This window comes from Erithacus rubecula (assembly GCF_903797595.1).
Source record: "Erithacus rubecula genome assembly, chromosome: 3".
Classification (NCBI taxonomy): Eukaryota; Metazoa; Chordata; class Aves; order Passeriformes; family Muscicapidae; genus Erithacus; species Erithacus rubecula.
This window is the reverse complement of record NC_136689.1, coordinates 41,229,448-41,257,411: the sequence shown is the minus strand read 5'-3', so window position 1 is coordinate 41,257,411 and position 27,964 is coordinate 41,229,448. Positions and strand designations below refer to the sequence as shown.

Below are 27,964 nucleotides of genomic sequence, written 5' to 3'. Positions count from 1 at the left end.
AGCAGGCAGCTTGTTCTTTAAAAAGCTGTTTATTATCTCAGTGGACGAGTGGAAAAACATGACACAGTGTACAGAGAAGGCTTCAGCAAATTACAAACAAGTCTTTAAAAAGTTACAGTTGTCTCTGAGTAAACAAGGCTCTCCCTGCAAGCTGCAGAAGTGTTGCTCCAGTGCCTCTTACAAACAGGCCAGTAAGACTAGGAAGAGCTTCAGCCAGGAATGCTGTGCAGATAAACAAGGGATGTCTGGCTGCTCCCAGAGCAGTAATTAGTTTGCCCAAGGTGACTCCCAGAGCTGTGTAGTGCCCTGTGAAGCAGACCCCCTGCTCTGGGTGAGCTGGGAGCAGGATGCTATGAAAACTCTTGGTTCTGTCAAACCTAGAGTGAGCTGTGCTCAGACCTTTAGCCCAGTCCAAACAAGTGCTTTCTGCCCAAAATCACCTCTGGAAGGAGTGGCTGTGACTGGCTGTGTCTCTGGCACTGTAATCTTGTTCAGTGCCAAACTCTGTCCTACAAGGACCTGAGCTTGATCCTGCCACCATTTACCCTGAGGTTGCATTTAGCTGCTGCAGCAGCCCTGTAAATGCTGCTGTGCCTGACAAAACCCCCTGGATGCCCCACTTGTAACAGCCAGGTATGGAACAAGATTTGCAACAGGGCTGAGCTTGTCACTACAAACGATGCCAAAGGCTGCTCTAGCCCAAAAAATGGGCAGATGTGACTGCACTAGAAAGCTTAGGGGGAGCTATTTAAGTCAATTAGTAAAATGAGGACAAGAACTGTAGTTTTAAACATATTTTCTACCTGGTAAATGAGCAAATAATTCTGTGATTGGAGCAAAGTAGGAGCACATTTCTTAAAACATAGGCAAATTACAACTTTGGTGAAGGCCCTTCCTTACACCAGTATCTTCTCCCTTCCATCAGAGCAGGCTGGCAAAACAAAGCTTGACAAGGTGCACGAGTCTCTGATTTGCTGAAGTCAGTGAGAAGTCTTTAAAGGCTTTGCTTTGGCAGATATTTTGGCAATTGAAATCCAGCTCATCTGTAACTGTGTGCCCTTTTGCTTCAGTAAACAAATGGCTCAGGTGCAGAAATCATTCAAGTTAGCTGAGTTCCCTCTGGCATGGTTGAAAAACCTTATCTGTCTCCCTGTGAAAAATCAGTGTTGATACCACAGGCACAGAGGGAAAAACACTGAAAAATAACTAAGTTGGTTTTCTTCCCTTTTTTCTTTATAACTGCAGGTTTTGTGAGAAGCCCTATGAGTATTTTAAAATGTGTTAGGGAGCTGAAGGGAGTACACAGAATTGAGAGCTGGGAAAGATTTGCTACCAAATAGGAAATGGAGAAGCTCTAGCCTGCACAGCAAGAATTACCTTTGATTCATGGGGCAGATTTGGGAGATGGGGAGGTGAGGGTTCACTGGTTTGGCATGAGGTTTTAGCTGGAGGTTGTTCTCCCAATCTACCAAGGTTTTGTAGGTCAGTCAGCAACTGGAGAATTGTTTCTCAGAGTATGGGGGGATGGGAATGGTAACGGTAACATGGGAGAAGGAAGGAAAACGGCTCACACTTTTCCATTTTAGGTTTATAAACACAAACTCTACCTACCCTCTACACTGAGGGGTAGAGTTTGAATTTATAAAGCTCCCACAAAAAAAAAAAAAAAAAAAATCAAATAGCCCACTCCTCTGCTAACTGGTTTCTTTTAAAGCCTCTCAAGTTACACTCCCTAAATAATAATCATGGGGGGAAGATAGTATTTTCTTACCTGTCTTTATCATTATTATTATCATTATTATTATTATTATTGTTATTGCCCCTTGCCTTTCTCTGTCCACTGATTCAAGCACAGACTAAAAGCTTTCCAAGCCAATCTCAATCCTCCTGTGTGCTTGCCTGTTGCTGGGAGAAGGGATTTCTACTTGACGCGGTTGATTTTCAATCGTCCTTTCTCCCCACTGATGCTGGGCAACATGATACTGGTGTAGTGCCACCAGCACGGTGCCTAGGCCAGGAGCCAAGGCAATGAACAGCCTGCTAATTAATTGCTCACATTTCTCTCCAGAGCCCCTCCCCAGAACAAGCACTGTGGAAACAGGAGGCAGCCGTTTCTACACAGCCCTCTGGAAATTTGAAGCAGACTTGGTTTTCTGCACGTGTTATGGTTTTACAGTGATGGCAGTAAGGACTTCTGGTTGCATGAAAGAAAATGGTTTTGCTTTGATATGGGAAAAAAAGATTACTGAAAGTAATCTGAGTCTGATGCATCCGTTTCTACCCATCCAAAAAAAACCCAACAACAACAAAAAAACAGTGTATATGATGCTGCCTGTAGTCAATGAAGAAACAGGGACCTAATTTCTAGGCAGCAAGAAGGAATTAATGTTCAAAATACTGACACCAAGCAACTACTATAGATATAATTTCTGGTAAAGCTGTGTGTATATTAATTTTCAATTCTGAGGCAAATAATACTCAAAGCTGGTGGAGTTTGTGCATCTTTGTGCACTCTTTCTTGCATATATATACTTGTGTGTCTTTATGTATAAAAATAAGTTAAGAGATTATTTACATCACTGTACAGAATAGATCTAAACTCAGTTATCAAAATGCATACACCTGCCAGCAGATTTAGTGTGTTAACACTTTGCATTTCATCTTCAAAGCAGTGAACAAACATTAATTATTTACCCAGGCAACTTCCCACTCACCAAAAGGATTAAGAATAACAGGCAGGGTAAGGGATGGAGCTGAGGGAGAGCAGTGTGTTCATAAAAAGGCAGCTTATTGTATATCTCTCTCCTGCCACAAGCACTGTAGATTTATGCCTTTATAAACTCAGCACTCCAAATGTAGGAGTAACCTTTGTTACCACCAACTTGGCAAAATGGGAAAGTCCTCATTCAAAAACAAATGATCCGCTCTTCATTTTCAAAAGCTTTGGCCTCTTCTTGGCTTATCAGGTTCCCGTTCAAGCTGCAGGAGTACAACAAAAGGGATGTGAGTGATAGTAAGGCAGTGACTGTTGGCCATCTTTTATTTTTCCAAGGCTCTGGTGCAGAGGTTTGCAATGCACACTTCTCAACTGGGAATGGGTGTTAGGCCAGATACAGCACTGCTGTTCCCACTGTACATCTGAGGAACAAGGCTTCTCCCTCAGAAATAAAACCTGAACACACACACCTAAGCTCCAGTAACTGAAATTGGCATTAGAAACCCAGCTGTTCACATTTCAGCAAGCAGCACATAGCTGACAAAGGTTCTTACCATGTGGTGGGCTGGTTTAAAGACATTTAAAGTCTCCAGAGCATTTTATGTCTTCCATGACATCATGGGAAGAAAATTATGTGAAGTACTCAGGCATTGTTAACATGAAATGACCAACAGCAAAATTTTCAATTCTGGCTACATAAGGATAATCTACATTGATAGTTACACCCCTGAAAATGAGCAGCTTGTTTAAGTGCTGCTCTCAGAAATGTTGAAATCCATTACACCATTCAGATTTATGAAATAACTTGGGTTAATGAATGCCTCTGAACATTCAGGCCAGACTCAAAAGACAGATTTCAGTCTGAAGATTCAGAATGATCTGAGGGGGAATTGATGCCTCTTCTATAGACAAAAGCTGACAGTGGCTTTTGAAAAAAGTACCTCTTCCACATCTCCAGGGAACACACTAGTCAGACAGTGAGTCATTGTCTTTCTAAGCAAGAATTCAGTGTCCTTTCACTAAAACAAATACATATATTTAAAATAAATTTCATGTTCAACAATAAAGCAGCAGTGCTAAAACCAGCTCAGTTCTACTGACTTCTGATGTCCCTGAGGTGAGGGAAGGAATGTGGTATTTGGTTTTTTTGCCTTAACATACATGTGACTATGGGATGCTCACTTAATCTAAAACAAACAAATCCTACAAAAAGTTAATCTCCTTGTATCTTAGCACTTTCAGTATGTTTGGAGCACTGCCCAAAAAAATCTAAGCACAAATTCTGTGAACCAGACTAGTAATGCTGATTAAAGGTAACCACCTCCTGCCTGTTTGCCATTTAGGTCCTGAAAGGCATGAACATGTTCAGAAGTTTAAAAATAAAAACAACAAGCAAAACTAGGTCTATAAATTCGGGCCCTGATTCTGCAAATAGACATGTCCTGCAAATCAGTGGTACAGACACAGTGAACCAAGAAAACCACCTGACATTCATAACACACAGGGAAATGTTTCAATGGCAGTGGCTTTTTACCTGTTTGAAACCAACAGCTGGAACTACCACCCCTGCCTCACATAAACTTGCTCTGAATTTTTTAGGCTGGGAAGTAGCAAGGCCAGCAGGGTTTTAAAGGAAAGAAAGTTTACAAAGTGAACCTTTGAGAAAGGAACCTTTACCAGATTTCTTGAATAGTCATGTTCTCCTTGAGAGCTTCACTGAGGCACTTCACCCCTTTGGCTGTAATTTGATTCTGGATAAGCCTGAAAAAAAGCATTTCAAGTCAATCTAACATGCAAACTAATTTGCAGCACATGCACAACCTAGGCTCAGCTTGAGATCAAGGAGCAAAGTTGTCTGCCACAAGAAAATGACTGTGATTTTATCTGCAAGAATGGTACGTAGGTATCAGTTGAATGCCCCACATGCACTTTCAGAAACAGAGCTCAGAGTATTAATCTTTTCCTTTTAATCTTGCATGTGCTTGCATTCTGGAGATACTGAGAAATTTTGATTGCACAGCTGACAAATTTCTGCTATGAACTGTTCACTAGTGGTATGAGATTGTAGTATTTGGACTGAGACAGACAAACCTCTCAGCTCTGCTTTCTTACTAAGAAGACTGTGAGACATTTTGAAGTGATGTACAGAAAATTCTGAGTACAGACCCTGTGTAGGCCTAGTGTTTTAGCACTTATGATCTAGAAGCTGCCAAATCCTCCAGCCTTAATTATCAGACCAAGATCTTTGAAAAATAAAGCACTGATTTTGACTCTGGTATGTGCAGATGCAAGTCCCAGTGAAACCAACTTACCAGCTATAAATTATGTCTCATGTGAGCTTAGGAAAGAAAAAAAAAACATACATAAGATCCTCAAGCAGTGAAACCAATGAAGCAGTAGGTAACTGTTATTAACCACTGTAGACCATCCCACTAGCTAACACTCATCAGCCTAGCTTAATCAATACTCACCTTTCAGTCTGCCATGGTGAGCCCCACAGCTGTACCATTCCATGTGACTGGTTGCATGAATCCCTCAGGATTCAGGATGAGGCTGAAAACTGGAGTGTATTGAACAATCTCTTAGGGAGGGAGGGAAGGAGGCATTCCCATATAGAAGTTTCTGCACTTGGTATATGAATCAAAATGCAAAAGGATCCAGTAGAATCTTTCAGCTGCTGGAAAAAGACTTTAACTCGGCCTCAAGCTTAACTATCTATATAGGTCACTACCTTTTGGAGGCATCCACTGGTGTAGTCAACAAAGCAGGATATAAATTTGTCCACTGGCAGACACCCTTGGACAATACTGAGCCATGACAAAGGCATTTATCTTGGTTACTATGCCTGCTTTGGCTGGGATAAGTTTTATTATGAATTCAATCCAAACTGCTTGGTGAATTGTATCTCCAGCTGTGCACAAAGAATCAAGCACTTCCCCCACTGCCTTTTCATTTTCAGGGTGATGGGCACCACAGCTTCTGTTGCTTTCAAAAGAGACTACAAGTACTTGGCACCCATGACAGCCAACGTGCTTCCTAAGGGGATGGAACTAGGATTAACACAGGGAGTGTGTTAGAGTGTGATCAGCCAAGTCTTTGTAAAGCACGTAAAGGGACTCCATGTCTGATGTTCCCTTGATCACTTGAAATGAATGGATTTTTTTTTTTTTTACAGCTCACATCTGCCCAACTGCATCCATTGGCAACCTCTGGATTAGAAAACCCAACACTGCTTTTTCTTAGAAGTGTAAAAAGTCTCACTCTGATTGCTAGAAATAATCCCTGGTTTCGTGGGGATTGATGCCTTGGAGATGAGTGTCTTGCATCCTTGTATTGCTAGCCCAAAAAGAAAGCATCAGGCAAATATGACATGTATTTAAGTGTCTGTCATGTAGGTTCTTGGCTGAAGAGATACTTTCACAACACGATGATAAAAAGAAAGAATTGTAATAACCTTATTCTGTTCTAGCTGTCTGCTTGGGGTTGTTTTTGTTTAAGGTAATTTTTTGAAACTTTTGATTTTGAGGCCGGTACTGTTCCCCTAATGAGAGATGAAATCAATCATTAGTTTGAAAGGTAGGAGAAACAGCTTGAACTTTTCCCTGTATGAAAGTAGGTTCCAAATGCTAGACAGCAGCTTTATTAACTTCCCGTTAGAACTGTCTACAAGCAGTCAGCTGCATCCAGACCATGCACAGAAGCTGCTACTGTGACCTACATAGACTTGGAAGGTGAAGCTTTAATGTAGTGACTGCCAAAGAGCCTGTGCCACTGTGGAATGTAACTCACCATAAATGCACCAGTTTCTTGTTGACCTTCAGCATCTCTGCAAAACTCATTGCTGCCTCATCATCCAGATCGTTTTTAGTCAACCTAAGCGGGAAAGAAAATGTTCATTTAGTATGCTGACATTATTTTTCAGCTCCCTGTTTTTGCAGCTTGTCTGTGACTTAGCTTTAGACAGCCAAAGTGGGATGTGCTGTTCCTGCCCTGAGCAATTTGTAAAGGCTGGACACAAAGAGATACTGAAGAGAAGCCATAGAGGTAAAAGAGACAAGAGTATCAGATCTTTATTTCTCTGAGCAATGTTCTAGTGATACTTTCTCATGATGCTTTACTATCTAAAAGGTGGATGAGGTATAGTGGGAAAATGTACAGAGAACATTGAAGAGGTGCAAAAACTGAGGACAAAGAACTTTACTTCAGATGATGGAAATGAGAGAAGATGAGGAAAGAAGATGGAGGGAGCAGAGCGAGGCACAATACTGGGTCACTGGAACATATCCCAAAGGACACTGCTGATCCATTACTCATGTCCACATTCTTCCAAAGGGATATCTTATAGCTTGCTGATAGTGAAAGCATAGGGGATGAGGGCAGGGAGAGAAGGAAGAGGAGAGAGTAGAAAGGGCAATGGGATTGGAGGAAATAAAACAGTATTTTGCTCTGGTAAAGGAAGCAGAGGAGAAAGAGACCACACTGTCAGTTACCAGAATATCCTCACGGAGTTGTTGTGTTGCATGGCTTCAGCAATACTTTTTCCTCCCTCTGTTGTGATGCCATTGAATGCGAGACTGTGAAGTAAAGATACAAATGTCTAAGAAGCAGCACCACTTGGCTCTCCCACTGCCAAATGGGAGGACAAGGACAAGGGAATGTCCTGGATGATCTGCTTCCCAGTTGTACAGCTCAGCATTTGTGTGTTTCAAAGGCTCATACTTCACAAATCACTGAGCCCTTACAACTTTTACAAGTGGGAGCAGTTCACAGGCTGCAGCCTGAGTGCAGGTCTGTCATACAGTCCACCAGATCTGCTGTGAGTGAGTTGTGCTCTTGGGGCTGGACAGCAGAGTTGCACCCAGTACTTTGAGGAGTTGAAGCTTTTAACAAGGACAAGAACAAAGAGCTGTGTGTCATCACTATACAAACTAGGCATTTTGTCATTTAAGTCCTTCAGTCATCCAAATACTTCATTCTTCTTGCAAGTACAACACCTTCTGTTGTGTATGGAGAGATGAGCTTGTAAATGCTTTCCATTACAAACCACAAACAGTTCTTAGTCTACCCTTCATTCTTTGAATAAACATTGGCAAAATCATCCAGTCAAAGTTATGCTCTGGGCTTTTAGAGTTCAAAAGCATCTCCCCCTCAGAATAATACAAGGCCTCAAAAAAGGTAGAAAGGGGAACCAAGTAGAGCAATGACATAAGTATGTATTGGCATGAGTCCCTCCTAGCTTCAGTGTAAACTGGATATTTTCCGTCCATCATGACTGGACCTAAAAATGGCAAATAAAGTAAACTGATGTAGTATGGATTATCTTCCCTTGGTCTTCTCATAAAGCTACCAGAGGTGCTTACTATGAATTCAAATCATGGAGCAAGATTAGCCAGTGGGGGATAAGAAGTGAAGCCATGAGCAAGTACACTGCAGAGCAGAGGATTCACTTTGCACAAGTGCCAGCAAACCCGAGCGCGATTCAGCACAGTTACTCCTCTTTATTTCTGCAAACACATTCAGCAGCATATTTGCTCTTGTCTGAGAATACCTGAGCTCTGATTCAATCTCAAAATGTTTTCTTTCAAGTCCAATGGGTCCAGATGGATTGTGCAATTATGGGAAGATGGCTATTTCAGATGGCTTTTAAGTTTAAATATATCTAGGTCACTGCACCTGTTCAGCTTTTAATTTTTAAGCTTGAGTACCCGCTGGCAGAAAAGAGGACAAGGCACCAGCTCTGAAATCCCTGGATCTGAAGTGGCAGCAATAAACTCTCCAGAGATCCCCAAACTCCCGGAGTATTTCTGAAGAAACTAGTGCCATGTGCCACCTTGTGGGGAAACTAAGGAGCCTTGCCTGCTCCCTCACTGTGGAGGTCAGTGGAACTGGGAGACAAATGGAAAGGGTCACCATGAACCCAGTGCTCCAGATGTGTGGAGGGACTCCAAACATTTTTAAATTCCCAGCCAGCATTTGAAAGTCTAGCAGGGAATGGGCTGTTTAACACGGTTGACTTCTGCCCCTGCTGGGCTTCCAACCTCACCCGTGTTTTGGCTTCCAGGAGGCTGGTCTGAGATCCATACCTGAACTCCAGTGAGGATGGCATCTCACTAGCACTGAATTTGTGGTGGTGTAGCTCCACTGGAGCACAGGAGGAGCCCAACTGTAAAAATGTCCCAGCCCCTACCCAAACATATTATGGCCTAAAAAATACTTTGGCAAGAGCTGCTGCACTTTCTCAATATAAACTGTTAATAACAATAAGCTCCCTGGGAACCCAATTCTGTGATAGCTGGTGCCTCCTTCTGCTAATGCTCTCAGATCAAAATGGCACCCACTGACCATGTGCCTTCACAAATGCTAGAACTCTGTGCAGCATGAGGGGAGGAGATGCACACACAGGAAAGGATGTGGTACTCTTAACTGGCCTGAAGGCTGCACAGGGCTTTTTGACAGAGTCTGACCTCTTGCTTGCACCAGGGACCTCTTGGTTGCACAGCAAAGACTGCAATACCAGATGGCATTCCAAGACAACACTTGGTGGGAAGAGTCATTGCTCCACAGCAGGATGGAAAAGCCAGCACTACACTGAGCTGCCTGGCTCTACTGGTGTTTTACCTCACATTTGTTAACCTGGGGTGATTCCTCAGGGCCTCTGCAAATGCCTTTGCTCCTTCATCTCCAACTTGATTGCCCCACATCCTAGTGAAGAGAGAACAGGAGATATCAGTTGTGCTCCCTACTGACTCTTGGCAATATTCTCCCTGTTTTTCTCCCTTCCTTCCTGATTACTTCACAGTCTTTCAGGCTTGTGAGAAGCCTGGCAGGTACCCTCCCCATGGAGGCAGGTATGTTCCACTCCCTGCACGCACCAGTAACCTCAGCTGACTCACCAGCACCCTCAGGCCATAGCACAGAGGCAGCTCTAGGAGACAGCCTGCTGCAGCAGGAGTGCTTTTGGGATCACCTTGCTGCATATTGGTAAGGAATAGTATTTCCAATGACAAAACAACCCTTAGTTACACAAAGGGTTATTTAGTGAGAGAAGATAACATGGTACAAGCTGGAGAGATTTGATCAACATTTACTAGGAGTATCTGGTCAAATCCTTTCTATGCAGACTAACCACTTTGAAAATTCATCCTACATTATAAGGTTTGAAAACACTTCTGCTGAGGTCTGAGACATTGGGTTTTTTGCAGGGTTCCTGGCTTGATGACTCAGAGCCACACTCAGCTGGGTAATTAGTTGGCAGCTCTTTCAAAATCAATTGAACTCTCATCTAAACACATGGACTTCCAGTAAGTTCCCCAGAATTTCCTTGTCTTCAGAGCCAGTGCAGCTTGCTATTTAAACACTCCCGTCCAAGCTATCCTAAGTCCATTTGCAGTGATCATTTCCTCCACAGGAGAAAATAGGAGTCCTTCACTGAAATTACAGCAAGTACAGCACAGCAGACTCAACTATATGGAAGTGTGCAGGTTGCTCACTGTATTTGTGAAAAGTTGTAGAAAAACAAAATTAAAGGCCAAAAATCTGATCATACAAATCCAATTTTCATGTTTCCTGGCTACTGTGATTTTCACAATGGCTAAGCAGAGGTTTTAATTCCATGTATTCAAGTACCAAATTTTAAGAAATGTATTCTCCTGTAGTGTGAAAAGAAAAAACTGGGATTTGCCAGAAGGGGGGAAAAATTAATAAAATAAATCAAACCTAGCACCTTTCTGAGAAATAGGGCAGGAACTAAAGGTTTGGAGTACATTCAGACCTCTCTCCAATAATAGCACTTTGCAGTTAGGGATAGCCTAAGAGAAAAGGATGATGTGAATTCCCTATTCTCCCAGCTCACAATTTTATCAGGACGTGATGCAGAAGGTTTGACAGTTGTAACAATGACACTCAATAACTAGAAGCAGTGCCAATTGTCATAAAAACCACACAGACTTAAAAATAGGTAAGTATCTCTAGAGGAGTGTGCTGCCATAAAGAAAGTGGTTAACTCTACATACTGTCCTCTTGTTTGTTTGTTTGTTTGTCCTCTAAGGTTCTCTTTTAGGAACAGTGAAAAAGAAAAAAACAAGATGCCAAAACCAAACATTGTGTGAAATGAAGAGCAACAAAGCAGCCTTCCTTTTCCATGGAAAATGTGACTATGCCCCTACACTTGTCTGTTTGAATGTCCTGAGTTCTGCTCCTTAGCACTGAACTTACCCAATTTCAAACATTGTCTTGCTCTTCTGGATGGCCTGGGCAAGGCACTTCCCTCCTTCACTCGTTATTTTGTTTGCTCCTATTCTGCACAAAATACATAAATTGATGAGCTGCATCACTTACAGCTGTGCAGCTATCAGAACACCAGTTCAGAAAGTCACACAAGTATTTAAGGCTAATTAACTCTGGAGGCTACCTGCAGTTATCAAAGATTAACTCAGAGTGAAAAAATACTGCAGGCACTTGACCTTTGACTAAAAGACATAATTTTATGTTGTCTTTTGCATATTTTGCATGTCAGCCCTCCAAATCAGAAGTATTGCAGTAGAGTCTTGGGTTTGGTGCTCAGTATGTTAGAAATGAGCTTTAGGAACTGATCCTCAGGGCAAGGACCCTGGCCTTGTTTTTAATATAATTCATAGTATCAGCAATTGCTACAGAGCTCATGAATTACATGCAGCATGTTTTATGATGCCACAGGGAACAGAATATTTCTTGACTGTGTGTTTCCAGAAGAGTCTGCAGCTGATATGCACAGACTGCAATAATTTCAAGTCCTTCTGTTGTTAAGCACAGGCTCTGGGCAGTGGCATAGGTCAGTGCAGCAGTCAATCTCTGGCTGGCATTTTACACAAGGCCTTTTCTATTTTTGGCCTATGAGGATATCAAATGGCTGGAGTTCAAGGGAGAGATAATTGCATATAGATTGATTTAAAGAACAGACCAAACCCCCAAGCCCCCCGCCCCAAGCCACTACATTTACATAAAACTGTCTTGTTTGGCTGACTTTGGGCACATGAATCTGTACTCTATCTCAAAATAATCTCTAGGGTTACTATGCAGCCTGAAAGCAACCATCTTTCAACAGGCTTTTTTTGGTGAAAGCTACATTAAATAAGCAAAGCACCATCAAAGCAGAGAAAGAACTAAATGGTCCTGTCTTTCAAAATTCTGCAAAAATTTCAAGTAGGAAGGATGTGGATGGAGTGGGGTCTCAGACCAAGTCAGTGGTAGAACAAGGACTAGAACCCAAGAGCCCCTGGCTGCCTGCTCCCACCAAAAGCTGACATTGCTGTAGTTACCTCTGGTTTCTGCTATGGTCACAAACCATTGGTTAATGATCTATTTTTATGTCCAACCAATGTGCATGGCCAGATACTCTTATCTGGGGAAGTTCCAGGAATTAAAGGGAACAACTCACCAAGTGAATTTGGGGAATTCCAGAGTTGAGGTATGACACCAGCACAGCCTGACAGCAGTGACCCATAAAAGATTAGACACTAAAAACCTTGGTACTAAATCCAAGGGAATTTGCCTGCTGGATGCAGCAACAAGGTCTATGAACAACTTAAGCCTCGCTCAGGTGCTCAGACTGGATTTAGGTGGAGAGTAGGTCTCATGCACTCCTTTAACTCACTACTATATTCTAGAAAAGACTATGGATTCAAGAGTTTCACCTGCTGCCATCCACTGCCAGACTACTGCAAAACAAATATACAGCTGCAACCTAAATTATATTTTATTTCAAATACAATTTTTGTCTTTTTTTTCCTATTCTCCCTCCCCTTTCAAGTTGCTTTACCTTAATCAGGAAACTGTAGAAAGGAAAAAAATCCAACATACTTAACATATTCCAGGCTTGAACACTCTTCAATTAGTTTCGCAACATATTTGGCTCCAACATCAGTGATTTGGTTGTTGTATAAGCTTAAAGAAAAATCACATTGGTAAAAATAGGTTATTACTGCTGTTAAATATTTACAACCTGAATGCTTTATGATGCACACATAGCATCTATTCTGTATGGCTTTGTACATATTCACAGTTGCTTGTATTTCTGTTTTGATATATAATTCATATTGTGATGGGCTAGATATAAAATATAAGGAGACCAGACTGCAAATCATGAATATTTATATAATTTTTTAAATAAATGGTCTCCACAAGCAAACAAAGCTTCCCTTTATTTCTCTGCTAGTACAGAAATAATATTGCCAGAAGATAAGTCAAAAGACAAAACACCATAATGTACTTTTGCTCTTTTAAAAGTCATAAAATCCCCTTGCAAATATTACTGAAGAGCAGATACCTGAGCAGTTATACTTACATTAGGGCACTGGAGGAAAAAAGCTATTCTTGGTATTCCTCTTCACCTTTCAAAAAGTCATTTCTATGTAGCTACTTAACCAAGAGAGGAAGTCAGAGCTAACGTGCCTTCCAGCTTCAGCTTCATTAAGAACTAATTAAGTTCTTGAAAGAAATTGGTATCATGAACATGACACTTGGAACTGCATGTTCCTGACAGCAGTCTCTACCAAGCTGTATCTGCTTTGCATAGTTGAAGTAAATCCGTTTACAGTAGAGGAAACAGCAGGCTATAACTACTCATGCTCTCTTGCTTGCAGTCTATCCCTTCCACAGCAGAAGGCTTTTGGTATAAAAATTAGCCTGCTCACACAGCTCAGTAACCTGACAGCTGTCCACACTGTGTCACAGAAGGGTTTGATGCCTGCAGGAGGCTGTGAGGGAGTGTGATGGGAGAGGAAGCTGTGGTCCTTGTCCCAGTGAAAACAAAATCATTTCTGACACAAAAATTAAAGCAAAGTTAGCTTTGCTTAAAGGAGAAGGTAACTGTAGTTTCCACCCCACCTCTGCTGCGTCAGTACTGACAGCATTAGAGTTTTATTTTCTAGTTTCACTGCTGAGTGTTCAGCTCCCAACTGGGTACATACCCCAGGAAAGACACAATTTGGTACTTGGAGAGTTCTTCATACAAGATCCTTACACCATGATCTGTGACCTGATTTACACTGAGCCTGGAAAGAAGGGAATGAAAAGTCTGAATCAATACATCTTGCAAATGTTCATAACCCGTGAGTTAACAAATGACTGGAGGCCTATGCATTTTTCTCTGATATTTTAACAGGTCCTTATGCCACATATTAAAAGCTGTTAAAGGAAATGTGAGCTCAGTTTCATGTGGCTCACTCCAAAACCGATAAAAATCAGAAAGCCTCAAATCTCCTAGGTAATGCTCTGGAAGCAGTCCACAGAACTGAGAACAATAAAATGTAGGAAGTCAGACTCCAGATAAATATCTCACCCTCCTCCTGTGCTTACTGTGATTTCAGGAAGAAAGTCTGCTTAACACCCTAGCAGAAGCAAGCTGTCCAAACTACTAGTATTGCAATCTTCTGAGTACATAGTGAAAGCCAGGCATCTTGAAAGTAACAACACATTCAGCCTTCACCAAATAAAGGTTGTGAAAAGCCCTGGCCAGAAAACAGAACTGCGCTCCCATGGGTGTGCTACATGTTTCTAATTTTATTGTCACAGCCAGACACGAAACAAATCAATGTCAGTCACTCACAGAATAAAAATGCTTCTTCTCACAGTTGTTTTGAGGTGGGTTTTTTGTTGTTATTGTTTTTGGGGAGGTTTTTTATAACTTCTCAAGCTTTTTAACCTTCACTAAATGGACAGGTTCAAATGAAGCTTTCCAATTGCCATGAATCACATTTTCTGGGTAAAGCTGTCTCCATGAAAACATTTTGACCACACTTAGTTTGCACACAAACTTAGTAGCTGAAGATGCTGAGTGTCCCTTATGACCAACAGCCTCCCTAGCCTTTGCTAGTTAACAACCTGATCCCTTTGGAATGCACCAGCACACAGGAGAGATCAGCCAATTTCTACAGATTAGAAAGTCTGCTTCTTTGAAAGGGATAGTTAATCTGTTGGAAACATTTCCTGACCTGCAGAAATTGCTCATTAGAAATATAAGTTCCAACACCTTAAGATCCACAAAGACAGAAGAGCAACCATTAAGACTTTTCTGGTGCTGGGGATGGTGTCAGGATCACATTGTATATGGCATGATCACATCATAGGAACAAAAAATGAAAGGCTGGCCTTGCCTTCTCTGTTTTGTCTTAAGCACTTATACATACCCCCTAGGAGTTTCCTTATTGCTTTCTCTTGGGAAGTCAGTCAATTTACAAATAACTGGGAAAAAACCAAAAGTCACTGGCTTTGATTTATTCCTAGAGGAAAACAAGGCAAGGCACAGCCAAACACAAGGAATAAATCCAGTTGTTAAAAAAAACTCTCATGCAGCTGAAGGAGCTTTTAGAAAGATATATATCTGAAGTTCCTGATTTTTTGCATGTGAATGTTTGGACAAATAAAATATAGCTACATGGTACAACCTCAAAGGGCTGGAGGTGAAACAATCTGGCCTTTGATGTTAGAGGTGGAGTTAGTTCTCCCTGTTCACACCAAGCCATGTCCTCCCTTCACATCACCTCAGGGAAACATCACAACCTGAAGGCAACAACTATATCCTTTCATGGATGTACATGATACCTTTTGTCCTGTGAAAGCCAGACACTTTGACAGGATGAAAAAGCAAGAAATTCAGATCTTCTGATCAAGGGTTATTGTGAATAGGAGATTCTCCTTACCCCTTATGGCCAAGGGCAGAGACAACCTCAGGCAATCTTCGGGCAATGGAGGATGCCCTTATGTTTCCTTTTCCCTTAAAGCACCTTCTCTCATAAAAATCCTCTTCTGAGACAAAACAATTCAAGAGGGAGCTAACTAAACCCACAGGTTTAAACAGTCTGTGCTTCTAAGGACTTCTTACCACCCTTTCCGTTTTGGTTTCCAAAATCACAGCTTATCTCCGTTCCTGTGGCTAAATGAACAAAGATTTCAGAAGATCTGAAACATTAATTTCCAGCAGATTAATCCTTGTCTTTCTCCACTCGAGAGATCAGATCCTTCAGCCCACCAATTCACGGAATAAATGAAGAATACACAAGGACCTGCCAGCATACAGACACTCCTACCTGATCACTGCAAGCTTGCTGAAACAAGGTTGCAGCTGCTTTATTCCATAGTCATTGATGTTGTTGTTGTCCAGATCCAGAGCCAGGCGCTTCTGGAAGTGGTGCAGCACGAAGGAAATGGCGCTGCAGTCGGCAGAGTGGGCGTTGCAGTAGGCCAGCTTGATGTAGTTGGCGTGCATGCGGCGGGCTGCCATCCTCCCCACCTTCTCACTCTGCGTCTCGTACAGGCACCTCAGCATCCACACAAAGTTGGGCTGCATCTGCACCTGGTTGTAGCTTTTAAGCCTGGACCGAGTGTAGCCTTTCAGGTGGGATTTCATGCTCTTCCCAAGGTATGTGAAGAGAATTTTTCTCTTCTTCTTAATGACCGCAGGCGAAACTAAATGTCTAAAGAGCTTCTGCCTGGATCCAGAAAGTAGGCCACAAAGAAACATGTTGGTAAAATTAAAGTGTTCTTTACTTTGGAAAGGATCCTCCTCTGATAGTTGTTTCTTCCAGGGGATACGAAGGCAAGTAGGCTGGGCAGTCTCCATGGAAGAACATTCATTGAAAAACTCAAGTAACTCTTTGGTACCTACCTTCTCCTCCATAACCAAGAACAAAGCTGTGAAAAAAGACTGAAGGGTTAAGTGCAAGAACTCGTAAGTGGCCTGACTGTGACAGCCACTGTAACCTTTAACTGTCCTGAGAAAACCCAATTGCAAATCTTCTTCAGAGATATTTGCTGATGAGACTTCCTCCTGCTCAAAGATAAAGGAAGAGTTCTCCATCCCTTTGTAGGCCATCTTACCTAAAGCTAGAAGACCTTCCTTTCTGGATTTGAACATCTCTGTTTGGCTTCTGATATTGCTCTTCAGCAAACTTGTCTTCACAGATCGGTTCAGGTGGACTTCAATCATGAGCAAAAACACATCTGTTAATGTAACTGAACTGTCTGGAAGCTCGTGGCTGTCAAACATGGAGTGGAAGTGCTCAAAGCATTTAAAGATAATCCAGCAAAATAAAGGCACTGAACACAAACTGCAGAGATTTGGGTTAGCTTCCAGCTGGTTGGATACCAGTGCTCGTTGCCGCTCATCTTTGAAAAACATAGCTGTGTATTCCTTCAGGTTGTTCCTGGAGAAACCACGGAGCAACACTTTCTTCCTAATGATGTTTTTCTGGATCTCGGTTCCTGTCCTGGCAGTAAGAATTTTCTTGGATCCCTTAAGAAGCTTTCCTCTAAGAAGGCTTACGAGGAGTGCCAGGGGGTGGATGGGTTCATTGGGTGAGCATATCTCAGGTATGCTGCTGAGATCAAAGTTGGAATAGATCTCATCAAAGCCATCAAAAGTGAAAAGAACCGTATGGGGGAACTGCAAGATGTGATGGAACACTTCTGTGGGGTCCTGGTCTGGGTAGCAATTATATTTGAAGAGCAGGTCTTTCAAACATATTGCTTCATCTTCCTTGAAGCAGCTAAACATCCTGCACCGAAAACAGAAGAAAAACTTGGCCCCTATGTCCAATTCTTTTCTGGCCCAAAGGCTTTGTATCTTTTGCAGCAAGATGGATTTTCCGATTCCTGCATCACCATAGACATAAACAGTCTCTCCATCTTCATTAATTAGCCCAACTGAATCATCAAAAAGGGCTTCTAATTGACCCACCTGGCCAATACTCTCATTGGTAAAACTGACCAGCTCCATAATACTGTTGGAGTAGATTTCTTCAAGCAGCATCTCCTCCTTCTGAGCATACAACATAACAAACTTGGAGTCCCGTCCCAGTTCATGTCTAAGTTTCTGGCAATACCTGCTAACTAAAAAGACAGTGAACTATTATTAAAGATACTACTTTTAAAAACCTACGTATACGATAACCCACCTCTTTGGGAACTCAGAGGGGTAATAAACAAAAGTAATTCTAATGTGAAAAGGGGTCTTTGGCAAATTAATTCTATTTGTGCTGCCATCATCACTCACTTGGGAAATTCAGGTGCTAAAGAAAGGTCACATGTGAGCCACCATTTCCTGAAAGTCAGTACTGATGCTGCATTGGTTTAAGGGCCTGCTATCCTTCAGCTGAGACTCAAAGCCAAGCCCCTGACCTTTTGTTAAAGGCTGCTTAACTCTCTGTAAAGGCTTGTTGGAGTTGTTGGTCACTGATTTCACTGTGCTTACATTCTACCCGCAGTTCTATCAGGTAGGTGGTTATTCTTTCCTAACTTCTTTAGTCATATGTATTATTGCAAACAGAAGCCATGCATTTTAGAAACCAAGTGACAGATGTTTTTAAGATGACCAATAAAGAGAGAATCTTAGTTATTGTGCAACGTTGGCTTATGTTTTTCAACAGAAACTTTGCTTCAGATAGGGATAAAGTAATTCTTATATTTGTGTAGTATGGAAAAACCTCTCCAGAGGAAATAATTTCTGCAGTACTTAAACTCTGATTCTTAGGGTTGCTAAAAATCATCATTTAGGATGACAGAATAATTCTGGTTGGAAGGAACTTCAGAAGGTCTAGTCCTACCTCCTGCTGAGAGCAGGATAATTTCTGACATGAGATGAGGTTCCTCAGGGCTTATCCCCAAGCATAGCGACTGCACAGCCTCCCTGGGCAACCTGCCTCATTGCTTGACTGTTCTCATCATGAAATACTGGCCAGCCCATAGTCAAAACATCACAGTGTTGCTAGTAAAATGCAGTAGAGGCCCAGAAAATACTACAACTGGCACAAGGTGGTTCTGCCACTGTGTTACATACCCACAAACAAATGAAAGAAAGCTCCTGAGTCTAACAAAACAAGATGTAATTTATCAACCTTGTGTTATACAGTGTGCCTTTTAACTTGGCTCCACTGCTGCAAGCACACATTTATTTTTGCTGGCTGTGCTTGCCTAAACTCTTACTCTCCTGTCACCTGGTTGGAGCTTCCAACATAGCAGGGCAGTTCTGTGGGAAGGGATAGGGATGCATGACCTTACCTGGATCTGTATTTACCACAGGTTTACTACAAATATTCTCTGAAGGTTCATAACCTATTTCATCCAGCCAAGGCTGAAGTTCATAGTAAGCATCAGTGACTTTCTGCAGGACATAGATGAAATATTCTGAAACTTCTTCTCCCTTGCTTTGAACCAAGTCTAGAATTTTGCGAACCTGAAGAAACACCACAGGAAAGATCATTGCTACACAGCATTTTATCACAGTAATACTTGTCAACTGCTTTAGGATCCTTTCTGCACTGGAGCAAGGGGCCAGAATCAAAACTGGTGCTTCAAAAAGGTGAAATCAAAACCTAGCTCTGAATTGGAACCATCACAAAACTCATTGCTGTGTGTGTTTGAATGCTGTGAGAGACTTGGTTCTGCAAGCTAAGGTCTGAACTTGTAGCTCAATCAAAACAACCAGAAACAAAATGGATAAATGGCACCCTTCAAGAGGGAACCCAAAGGATTTCCTCAGCTTGGCTAGATAGTGTATTTTAAATCCTGTGCTGTTTAAAATGAAAATAGTGGTGGTTTCTCAGTACCCTAAATTCACCTTCTGTTCTGTAAATACTCCTGTCACATCTGGGTTTACCTCAGGATCCAGCCAGGTCCAGAGCAGGGTAGGCTGAATCCCTCCCTGGATCTTAACACTGAGCCAAAAACTCTACTTCTCCTTCCAACACAGCAACTCAATTCTCCAGGCTCTCTGTACAATGGCCCCACTGCCTCAGTTATTACCAAAACTACTGGCTACCAGGCAGTGGCTGGAGCAGTTCAGCACAAAGTGTCACCTCCACAGGCAAGGCAGAGGGTGATCTCTGTGTACCAGTACAAGGCAGTCCTAGCACAAAACCCTCTGCAGGACAAGCAGTCACCCAGGGACACATTTTGAATGTCAGGATCCCCTTGCTAGAAATCAATGAAGGCAGCTCTAAACCAGACAAGGGGTTACCAGAGACTGTGGTCTCTTGTGAGCTTAAATCAGGGTGATGTACACGCAGCACAGCAAACACATGGAGATTTTTCTGACAATTTGTATGCTCTAAAAAGCAATTTTATGCCTTCCAGAGAAGCTCCCACAGAGTCCATTTCACTTACACTACTGTGGCCTGCTCTTTGCCTCTGCTTAGACTCCTGATGCATGGCCTCCCCCTCAGCTTTGCTACAACAACTATGCATATTACACTGAACAATAACAAATTGAGATAATCATACAGTGTGCATTTATTCAGTTTTGACCCTACATACAGTGTGAGCACTGTGTTACCATTTCAACATGCCAGCAAGAATGATTATTTTATGAAAATCTGCACTGTTGGTGAAGTCCAAAGTCTTTGAATTTCTTATGGTTTGCCTGCCCCTCACTGTGACAGGGTTCTGAAGTTGCCTGATTGGCTGGTCTGGGAAACAATCTCCTCTGCTGTTTCAAGTTATAATGCAAAGATCAACTGTGTACATGGTAATTTTCTCCTAACAAAAGGAAATAATTTTTGCTACTGATGTCCAAAGATGAATTAAAACCCCAAATATGCCAGGATACATGAATCTTCCACAGAAACATTCACAATGTACATGGGTCTTTCACAAACAGAAAGGAAGGTGTTCATACAGACAACAAACATTAACTTCTAAAATATTTCATTTCTGTCTCTCCTAAAGCAGGAGGATCTATCCCACAGCATCCTAAAGCAGATTTTCCTTGCTATACTCTAACAACCATGTGGCCACCTCTTTATCAGAAGACAAAGCTGCAGCTGGGAGGGACAGAACAGCAATTATCACCCTACTAAGTTCTTACAGCTGCCAATGAGCATAACCAGCAGTGCCAGCCTGCTGGAAAGGGATGTGCTGCACACACTCATCCAGGAAGAATGGAGTGGGAAAACTCCAAAACAACAAAGACTAGAAAACGCACTAGATGTAAAATTGTCAGATAAATCCTTAAAATCTGGTGATAAACTGAAAGTAACCACTGGCTAGAGAAAAAGAAAAAAAAGTTATACCTTATCTGCTTGAGTAGGAAACTGGACAACAATCTCTGCATCTTCAGTGGAGAAGTAGTCATTCTTAATCAAGTTATCAATCAAGCACTGTGTGTTTCGGATCCTCCCGACCAGAAGCTCTCGGTGAACCTTCAGCAAAGCAATGAAGGACCGAGGGCTTGCTCCTGCAGGTTTTCTCACTGAAATGTCCACATTAGCACAAAGATGGCCTTCCATAGTTGAGATACCAAGAAGCTGCTCCACCAAGCCTCATCTTTGAAAAATTGTCCATTTGTAGTGACAAGTCAGCTTGGATTTAACTTCAGGCAAACAAGAAAACTGTCCTTCATATCACCGAGCCTGCAAAAAGTAATTGTACAGAACTTCAGTTCAAACCTTATTCTATGCACGTACATCCTTCAACTAGACATCACAGAATGCTCTCAAATTCTGTGTAGTATCATGGCCAACTTTTTAATAATGTTTCCTCCTTAGGTACTTCCATTTATTTGTTCAGGTTTTGAAAAATAAAATATCTACAACAGGCAGTCTCCCTCCTGTACCAGTATTTTACTCTAGCTTGCCTCAAACACCACCACTGGCATCTGCTTTATTAACTGCCTGTTCCTAGTGCATAATTTAATATTTTTTATTAGATTTTCATGTTTCAGTAGACAAAGCAGGGCATCTGTCCAAACATAATCTGGACAAGGAAATAAATGGAATAAAATTATACTTCATAGCAATTAATTTTGTAGGAGGAATTAATTTATAGAAGCAATTCACTGCTTTTTTCATCGTTCCAACAATAGAAGACTGTATAAAGTGCTGCAAATACAATACCTGAAATATATATGCTACAAATATAACACCCGTTCCTGAAAGCAAGGCCCTGTGAACTCCTTAGACTCTGCTTACAGTCATGTTAACAAAACCAAAAGACAAAACTCTTCAACAATTCTGTGAATGTGCCAACTCTGCTGCTACAAAATTCTCACAATTTCCCAAGGCATTTACAGTGACGGCAAACCTTTCCAAATTCTCCCCAGCACTCCCCTGTCAAGCTATAACTGAGCCCTGCCAGCTCACAGATTATTCTAAGTGACCTGCTACTGGAACAATTTTGCTTCTATGGGTTTTCTGTATCAGAAGCTGCTGTCTGCATCAGTGAAGCTTCTCCTGCTCGGTGCTGAAGAAAGGCACAGTTTATGCTACTGCATTTTAGTGATACTAACTATCTACACTCAAACCAGCAGGGCAAACCAGCTTAGCTCCTCAGATTTCCCAGTAGTTCACAACTTACAGTTGCTGACCTGCATGGATGCAGATAACTGCACTAAGAGTTGGGATCTCCAAGGGCTGAGACCTGGCAAATCCCCAGCACAACTGCTCGGGGTCACAGACAACTCCCAAAATGGAGTTTCAAACTGTTTCAAACAAACAGAATGTAACCAAGTGATCTGAATTTCTTACCACACCAGTAAGTGACTGCATCTACTGGGACAAATCAACCTTTCATTACTCCATTCAGATGACCCACCCGAGGAAGTGGCTGATTTCTGAGTCATTCAGCTTCTTAGAAGCCACACTGGCACATCTCTTTGTTCAAGAAAGTTCATTCCATAAATGAAGACTGAGCATGATGAAAACATAATTTAGTCTTAAACTTTCGTAGGCTTTAGTTAAAGAGACAACATCATCTTAAAACTTGCAATACGAATATTAACTCTATTGTTTCAAGATACTGCATCCACCCAATATTCCCTGCTTGCTTTGGCTATTCTAGGACCACATTATTCTAATGCATTTTCTTTCTTCCTATTTTGTAAGAAGAACTGAGAAAAATATTCAGAAAACCATAAGAATGAACCAACATGCTGTCAAGTGTACAAAGCAAATAGAAGCATTTTCTTCATTATTTCAGTTCCATCTACAAAGAACATAAAAGAAAGAAGAAAGACAGCAGCAGGACAGAACATGAAAAATATGGAATGACCAGAAGGTCCAAAGATGTCTGCTCTGCATCTGACTATGTTCAAGTCAGTACAAATCATGGTTGCTGCTGGAAGGGGTGTGCATACAAATGCTGCAGGGCAGAGCATTTTCCCTTTCACACAGGGTGATCTGCAAGAGAATGCAGAAACAAGAAAACAAGCAAAAAGGAATATAAAGTGAGGCTAAACATCAGGGAGAAAAGGAGAAAGAACAAAAATGCCAAGCAGGGAAGTCAGGACTGGCAATATGAATTCTGTGCAGGGTGACGTACTCAGTGATATTTTCAATGAAAACATTACATTTAATGCAAAACCCCACATCATCCAGCACTGGAGTACTTAGTATTTTTCATCAGTCCTTTTCAGTAAGAAAAAAATGGAAATTTCCACCATTCACTGTGTGAGTCCAGGGTATCTCCCTGGCTCCTCTGGGGATGCAAAGACCCCCCTGGCAGACCCCTCTGAGACCCCCGAGTGCTGTCCAGGAGCTGCAGGGGCTGGATTTGGCTCCTTGGGAGAATTTGCCAATGCTGAGAGAAGAGACACAGAAAATAATGATGAGTAGAGTGTAAATTAGAATATTAAAATGTAGTATATGTAGGTTTTTAGATTGTTTATATTAAGGGCCATGTGGTCAAGATGGAGGATCCTGGGTGTGGTGGGCTTCTTCCTCCTTCTTCTTCATGTCATCCATGCTGAAGTTGCACCCTGGGAACCACAGATTGGATGGGGAAAGAACTGGACATTGTAAAGAGGTTGCACGGCATTGGGGAGAATTTGTAAATATTGTATACGTAGTTTAGAGTATAAAGACCTTGGCACAGCCCGCCCAGGGGTTCTTCTGCAATGGTCGACCTGCAGAGCGGACCTGTGTCAGGCTGGCAGAAACATTTTTAAAGATAAGATAAATAAACAGCCCTGAAACAACACAAGGTTGTCTCAAGCTGCTTTCTTGCCAGTGCCTCCGAGAGAACCAGACTTGTGACCACCTGCATGCCCTCTCTGGGGAGGTCTCATGCCTGAAGAGACCCTCAAGAGACAGGACAATTCACAGACTAAGAAAATCCATACCAGATGAAGAGTTGAACCCTTTAAATGTTGCTGGAAGAGAAAGAATTACTGCTACATAGCTCATAGCAAGCTCATAGCAAACTCATAACAAAGTGCATCAGCTGTATGAAGAAACCTGACATATATGATTCTGTTTCACTAGGACTTTCTTTGTGTTGTTGGGGTGTTTTTTTTTGATGTTGGGGTTTCTTTTCGTGGTGTTTTTAAAACCATGAGGCCAGTGTGTGACAACATGAGTTCTCCAGCTTATTTGCAAGTCCATCATCTCTCTTTCAGGAAGGAGTCCCAGCTTTCCTAGTGCTTCAATATGAGTTTTTCAGTGAAGGAACACAAGGTTACTGTGTCCCTTATGGAAAGATCTGTCAGTTTTACAATGCTAAGTTACTCATCTGGTATGTTTAAAGGTAAATGCTTATGCAGCTTCTAAATAGGCATTGAAAGCACTTCCTTAGTAGAGTGCATACAGTGTTCTTTGCCTTATCTTGGGCTCTCCAGATGCTGGACTCAATTGCAGTGCAATTCGTGTGACTGATGTTGCATCAGTCATGGGGATGCTGTTAGAAAAGACTGAGACACACATTAATGTGAGACACCTCAGTGTACTGCCTTCCATTTCTAAAAGGGATAAAGTGAATGAAATAATTTTTCTCTGAAAGACACCTTAAGGGTCTTACAAGTTATGGTCAAAACAGACCATCTGTTCTAACAGCATCAGCTTGTGAACACATCTCTTTGGAGAAATAAGACAAAAAAGGGAAAGATTTGCAAGCTTGACAGAGTAGCTGAAACAGCAGAACACCTAAGGAGGAATGGAGATAGACAAGACAGATATCTGAAAGAAGCAGGAGTCTGGTATGGAGAAACAGGAGAAATACTAAAGGGGAGAAGCTTCCTATCTGGGAACAGAATGGACTTCTTGTTCCCAAGAGGAAAAATTTAAAAAAAACCAATTACTTACTGAAGAGGCTGCCAGTGATGTTGGAGTGGAAATGCAGTTAGCCATTGTTAAGACAGCAAAGTCCATCAGATGAAGAAGGCAGGAAACAGACTGGAAGGAATGAAAAAGAACCCAAGAGGAGAATACTTACCCACCAGCTGTAAAAGCCAAGAAGAAAGGGAAGACAGGGTCTTGGCCAAATGAAATGTTGATGGGGATTGAAGTGAGATGAGAAGCAACAGCAAGTGTGGCAATCAGCGCTACCATAAACCTGTGCAACTGAGAATAAAAAGAGGAAGCAAGTTGGGGATCAGGCCAGGAATAAGGAGGGAAATGAAAAAGGGAAATGAAATTTGTCATAGTAAGAGGTACAGTAAAAGCATCAGTACTTCCAGCAAGGTTTTGTACAATCCATGTCAGTAAGCTGCAGTTGGTGCCGATGCCTTCTGCACGAAGGCACTGGCACTTCTATCTAGTGCTTCCTCTGAGTTCCCTCTACTCTCAGCATTGTGCAAGCATGTATATATACATTTCTACTTTTCCTGGCCCTGCCCTCCTCACATCCTCTTTTTATTAAGATCTCCTTGCTCTTTCTTCTAACAAAACTGAGATGCCTGTTCCACTTCCAGTGCTGCAAGACCCCTGGCAGCAAAGAATGTGCTGGTTTATTGCAACAAGGTCTTGTCAAAGGTAAATCCTGTTGATAAAGGGGCTGAAGGATCTTACAGAACAGCTAAAAATCATTTCAACTTTTGGGTCAGCTAGGGAACTGAGTCCTTATTGAGTTGGCTGCTCCCAAGGAGACTGTATAGGATGATGCAGTAAAGGCAATACAAGGAGCAACTTCATTAACAAATGTCCTTTAAAGCAACTGATTTGAGTCAAGTCTAGAATATTCCTGAAGAGCTGAAAACTCAGTCATTACTACTTATTCTGCAGTCTTGCTGTTCTGACAAGAATTGTTCCTCTAAATTACCTGTGAAATAAAGTCCTGTGTTACTAACCTAGTTACCTGCAGCCAGTAGCTGGAATATCTTCAGGATTTACACAGCACCTAGCAGCCAGCTCTGGCAGAATACTGAAGCACACAAACCCGAGTGCCAGCCCAGGGCTAGTGGGGACTCCACCAGCACAACCTTCTGTCCGTAGCATTCAAAACACAATCACTCTTCCAGAGGTGGCTGTATGAAAACAATGCTCCATTTCACATGAAATGGAGCCCTCTGCCCTTTGCGTCTCAAAGGCAGATTCTTTCCCTGAGAAAAATCTATTTTACAGTGCCAGTTACTCACTACAGAGTCATTACAGCAAGAGGAGAACTGGAAATTTTGCTATGCTTGGTAATCTGGACTCCATCAGGCCAGCATAAATTCAACTGTTTGTTATCATTGGGAGAGACAGAAAAGGGACTGGTTTTCCACATCTTATGTTATGCCGTGCAACAGCAGCTAGTCTTTGACTCTAATAAGTTAATAAAACACCTATTTCCACACAGCAGCTCTCACATTTAAAAGAACTTCAGATATTTTACTTAGTTCAAGAACAGTAAAAAGCATGCAGAGATCAGAGGCAAATGGGCACATATGCTACACAAAAAGACTGCATGTTTGATGAGAAGCAATGCAATGTATTCCCAAAAGTACTAAAAACCAGCCTTTTATTATTATAGCAAAAATAGTGCATTGGTAGAGCTTACACAGAGTCCCAGTGCAGATCTTAAATTATTCTGTTTGTGTGAATTAAAGCATACTCATCCCACCCCACTTCACAGTCTCTAACCATCATCAGTGATGCTACAGATGTCAATAAATGCCCAGGGAGCCATATGTTAACATCAGGTTCCTGTAAATCCATTACAACTCCTGCATCGCTCTGGGGTCACAGAGATCAGCATCCTTCAATGGTTTTTCTTCCCTCGCCCCTCTCTCTCTCTCTTCTGATTGTATCATAAGCTTTTGTAAGCATCCCTAGTTATCTGAAGAGCAACAGATATAAAAGAACACAGAAGAAATTATTTCTGCCTCCATCTGGGAAAATGACAAGCTTTTCTTTAAAAGGCACAGGCTTTGACAGAAATATTCACATCCCTCACAGGTTTTGTTCCTACACATTTTAAAAGATTCCTTTGTATAGAAAGAGAACTTTATATATAGTGTTTGGATGCATTAAGAAGGCCCTGTCAGGAAGACTATATGCAGCTTCCTTGTAACTCCTTCCCGGTGGGAAAAGATCAATAAATAATAAGTCACTACTAGAATGCAAAGAAACTTTCTCCAACCAGAGAAATCTTGGGGATTTTTTTTTTTAAGAAACAAAAGAGGTGTGGGGATTTTACTGCTGTCTCTAAACACGGGACTGCTTTTCTACTGTTTTCGCATTCAACCAGCAATGAATGCAACAGGGGAAGTTGCAGCTGATGGAATCAGGGAACTGATGGAATCATGGCCAGGCCACGGAGCACCATCCTTCCCTGCGCACCGTTCCCGCCTCCTTCTGTTCCAGCTCCTTTGGCGCTGGCTCAGCAAGCACCGGGGCCTAGGCAGCGCCGTGAGTGCGCGCACGGACCGGGATCCCGGCTCCGGCTTTCGGGAAGCGAATGGCTCACTGCGCCCCGCTCCAGGGCAGGAGCGGAGCGGGGCATTCCTCCCTCCTCCTCCGTCCCCGGGACCTCGCCAGCCTTGCCCACCGGCGCTCAGGAGCAGCACATCCTCGCCATATCTGGAGCACCATTTTGGCCGGGCAGCGCTGCTGTGTCCGTACGAAGGCTGTCCGCACTCCGAGGCGCTGCTGCCCGACCGCGCTCCCCACTCCCTGTCACAGCGCCGGCCGCCGCCTCCCCCGGGCGGGACGGACCCTCCTGAGGACACACGAAGGAGCCCAGAGTTTCCAGCTCAGGAGCGCCGCAGCCCTTCCCCTCCCACCTTGCAAAGCCTTTCAGGCGGTAGCACAGGAACTTAGCTTCGAAGAAAGCAGACACTCGAGCTCACGCCCGCCAGCCCCGTCCCCCGCGGCCCGCCCGCGCCCCGGCCCTTCCCCGGCACTCACCGCGGCGCCGAAGGGACGGAGCCCGGGGGAGGAGCTGCCCTCGCCCCACACACGGCCTCTCCTCCCCTCGGGAAGCGGCTCCTCCCCGCGCAGGAATGGCCCAAGGCTTCCCCTTCACCGGCATCGCGTTCCTCTCCGCACCCAGCCCTCGTCCCCCGAGAGGTGCCAGGGGTCCCTCGGT

General features: G+C 42.6%; 1 protein-coding gene across 10 annotated transcripts; it reads right to left on the bottom strand.

Moving 5' to 3' along the window:
• Positions 1-10: 10 nt before the first annotated feature.
• Positions 11-27,818, bottom strand: NOD1 (nucleotide binding oligomerization domain containing 1). 10 transcript variants are annotated; one of them, XM_079300618.1, is made up of 12 exons: positions 27,784-27,818; positions 20,758-21,096; positions 18,749-18,923; positions 15,781-17,581; positions 13,663-13,746; positions 12,554-12,637; positions 10,931-11,014; positions 9,335-9,418; positions 7,207-7,290; positions 6,506-6,589; positions 4,394-4,477; positions 11-2,979 (listed from the first exon to the last, which is right to left on the bottom strand). In XM_079300618.1, exons 2-12 carry the CDS (start codon positions 20,971-20,973, stop codon positions 2,907-2,909), a joined length of 2,853 nt encoding a protein of 950 aa, XP_079156744.1. In that variant the 5' UTR covers positions 20,974-21,096; positions 27,784-27,818; the 3' UTR covers positions 11-2,906. The 10 variants fall into 10 exon arrangements, 9 of the variants coding, with proteins under 9 accessions (XP_079156744.1, XP_079156747.1, XP_079156742.1 ...); XM_079300621.1 differs by lacking the exon at positions 27,784-27,818 and adding an exon at positions 27,660-27,734; XM_079300616.1 differs by lacking the exon at positions 27,784-27,818 and adding an exon at positions 24,890-25,942.
• Between the last annotated feature and the right edge of the window lie 146 nt (positions 27,819-27,964).

Excerpts from the sequence above, each read along its gene's own strand:
- NOD1 (XM_079300618.1), bottom strand. The coding sequence starts at position 20,973 with ATGGAAGGCCATCTTTGTGCTAATGTGGACATTTCAGTGAGAAAACCT. Across the intron at positions 17,582-18,748 it reads TGTGGTAAATACAGATCCAG|TTAGCAGGTATTGCCAGAAA; the intron begins GTAAGGTCATGC and ends CTGTCTTTTTAG. Across the intron at positions 11,015-12,553 it reads TCAAGCCTGGAATATGTTAA|AATAGGAGCAAACAAAATAA; the intron begins GTATGTTGGATT and ends TATTTTGTGCAG.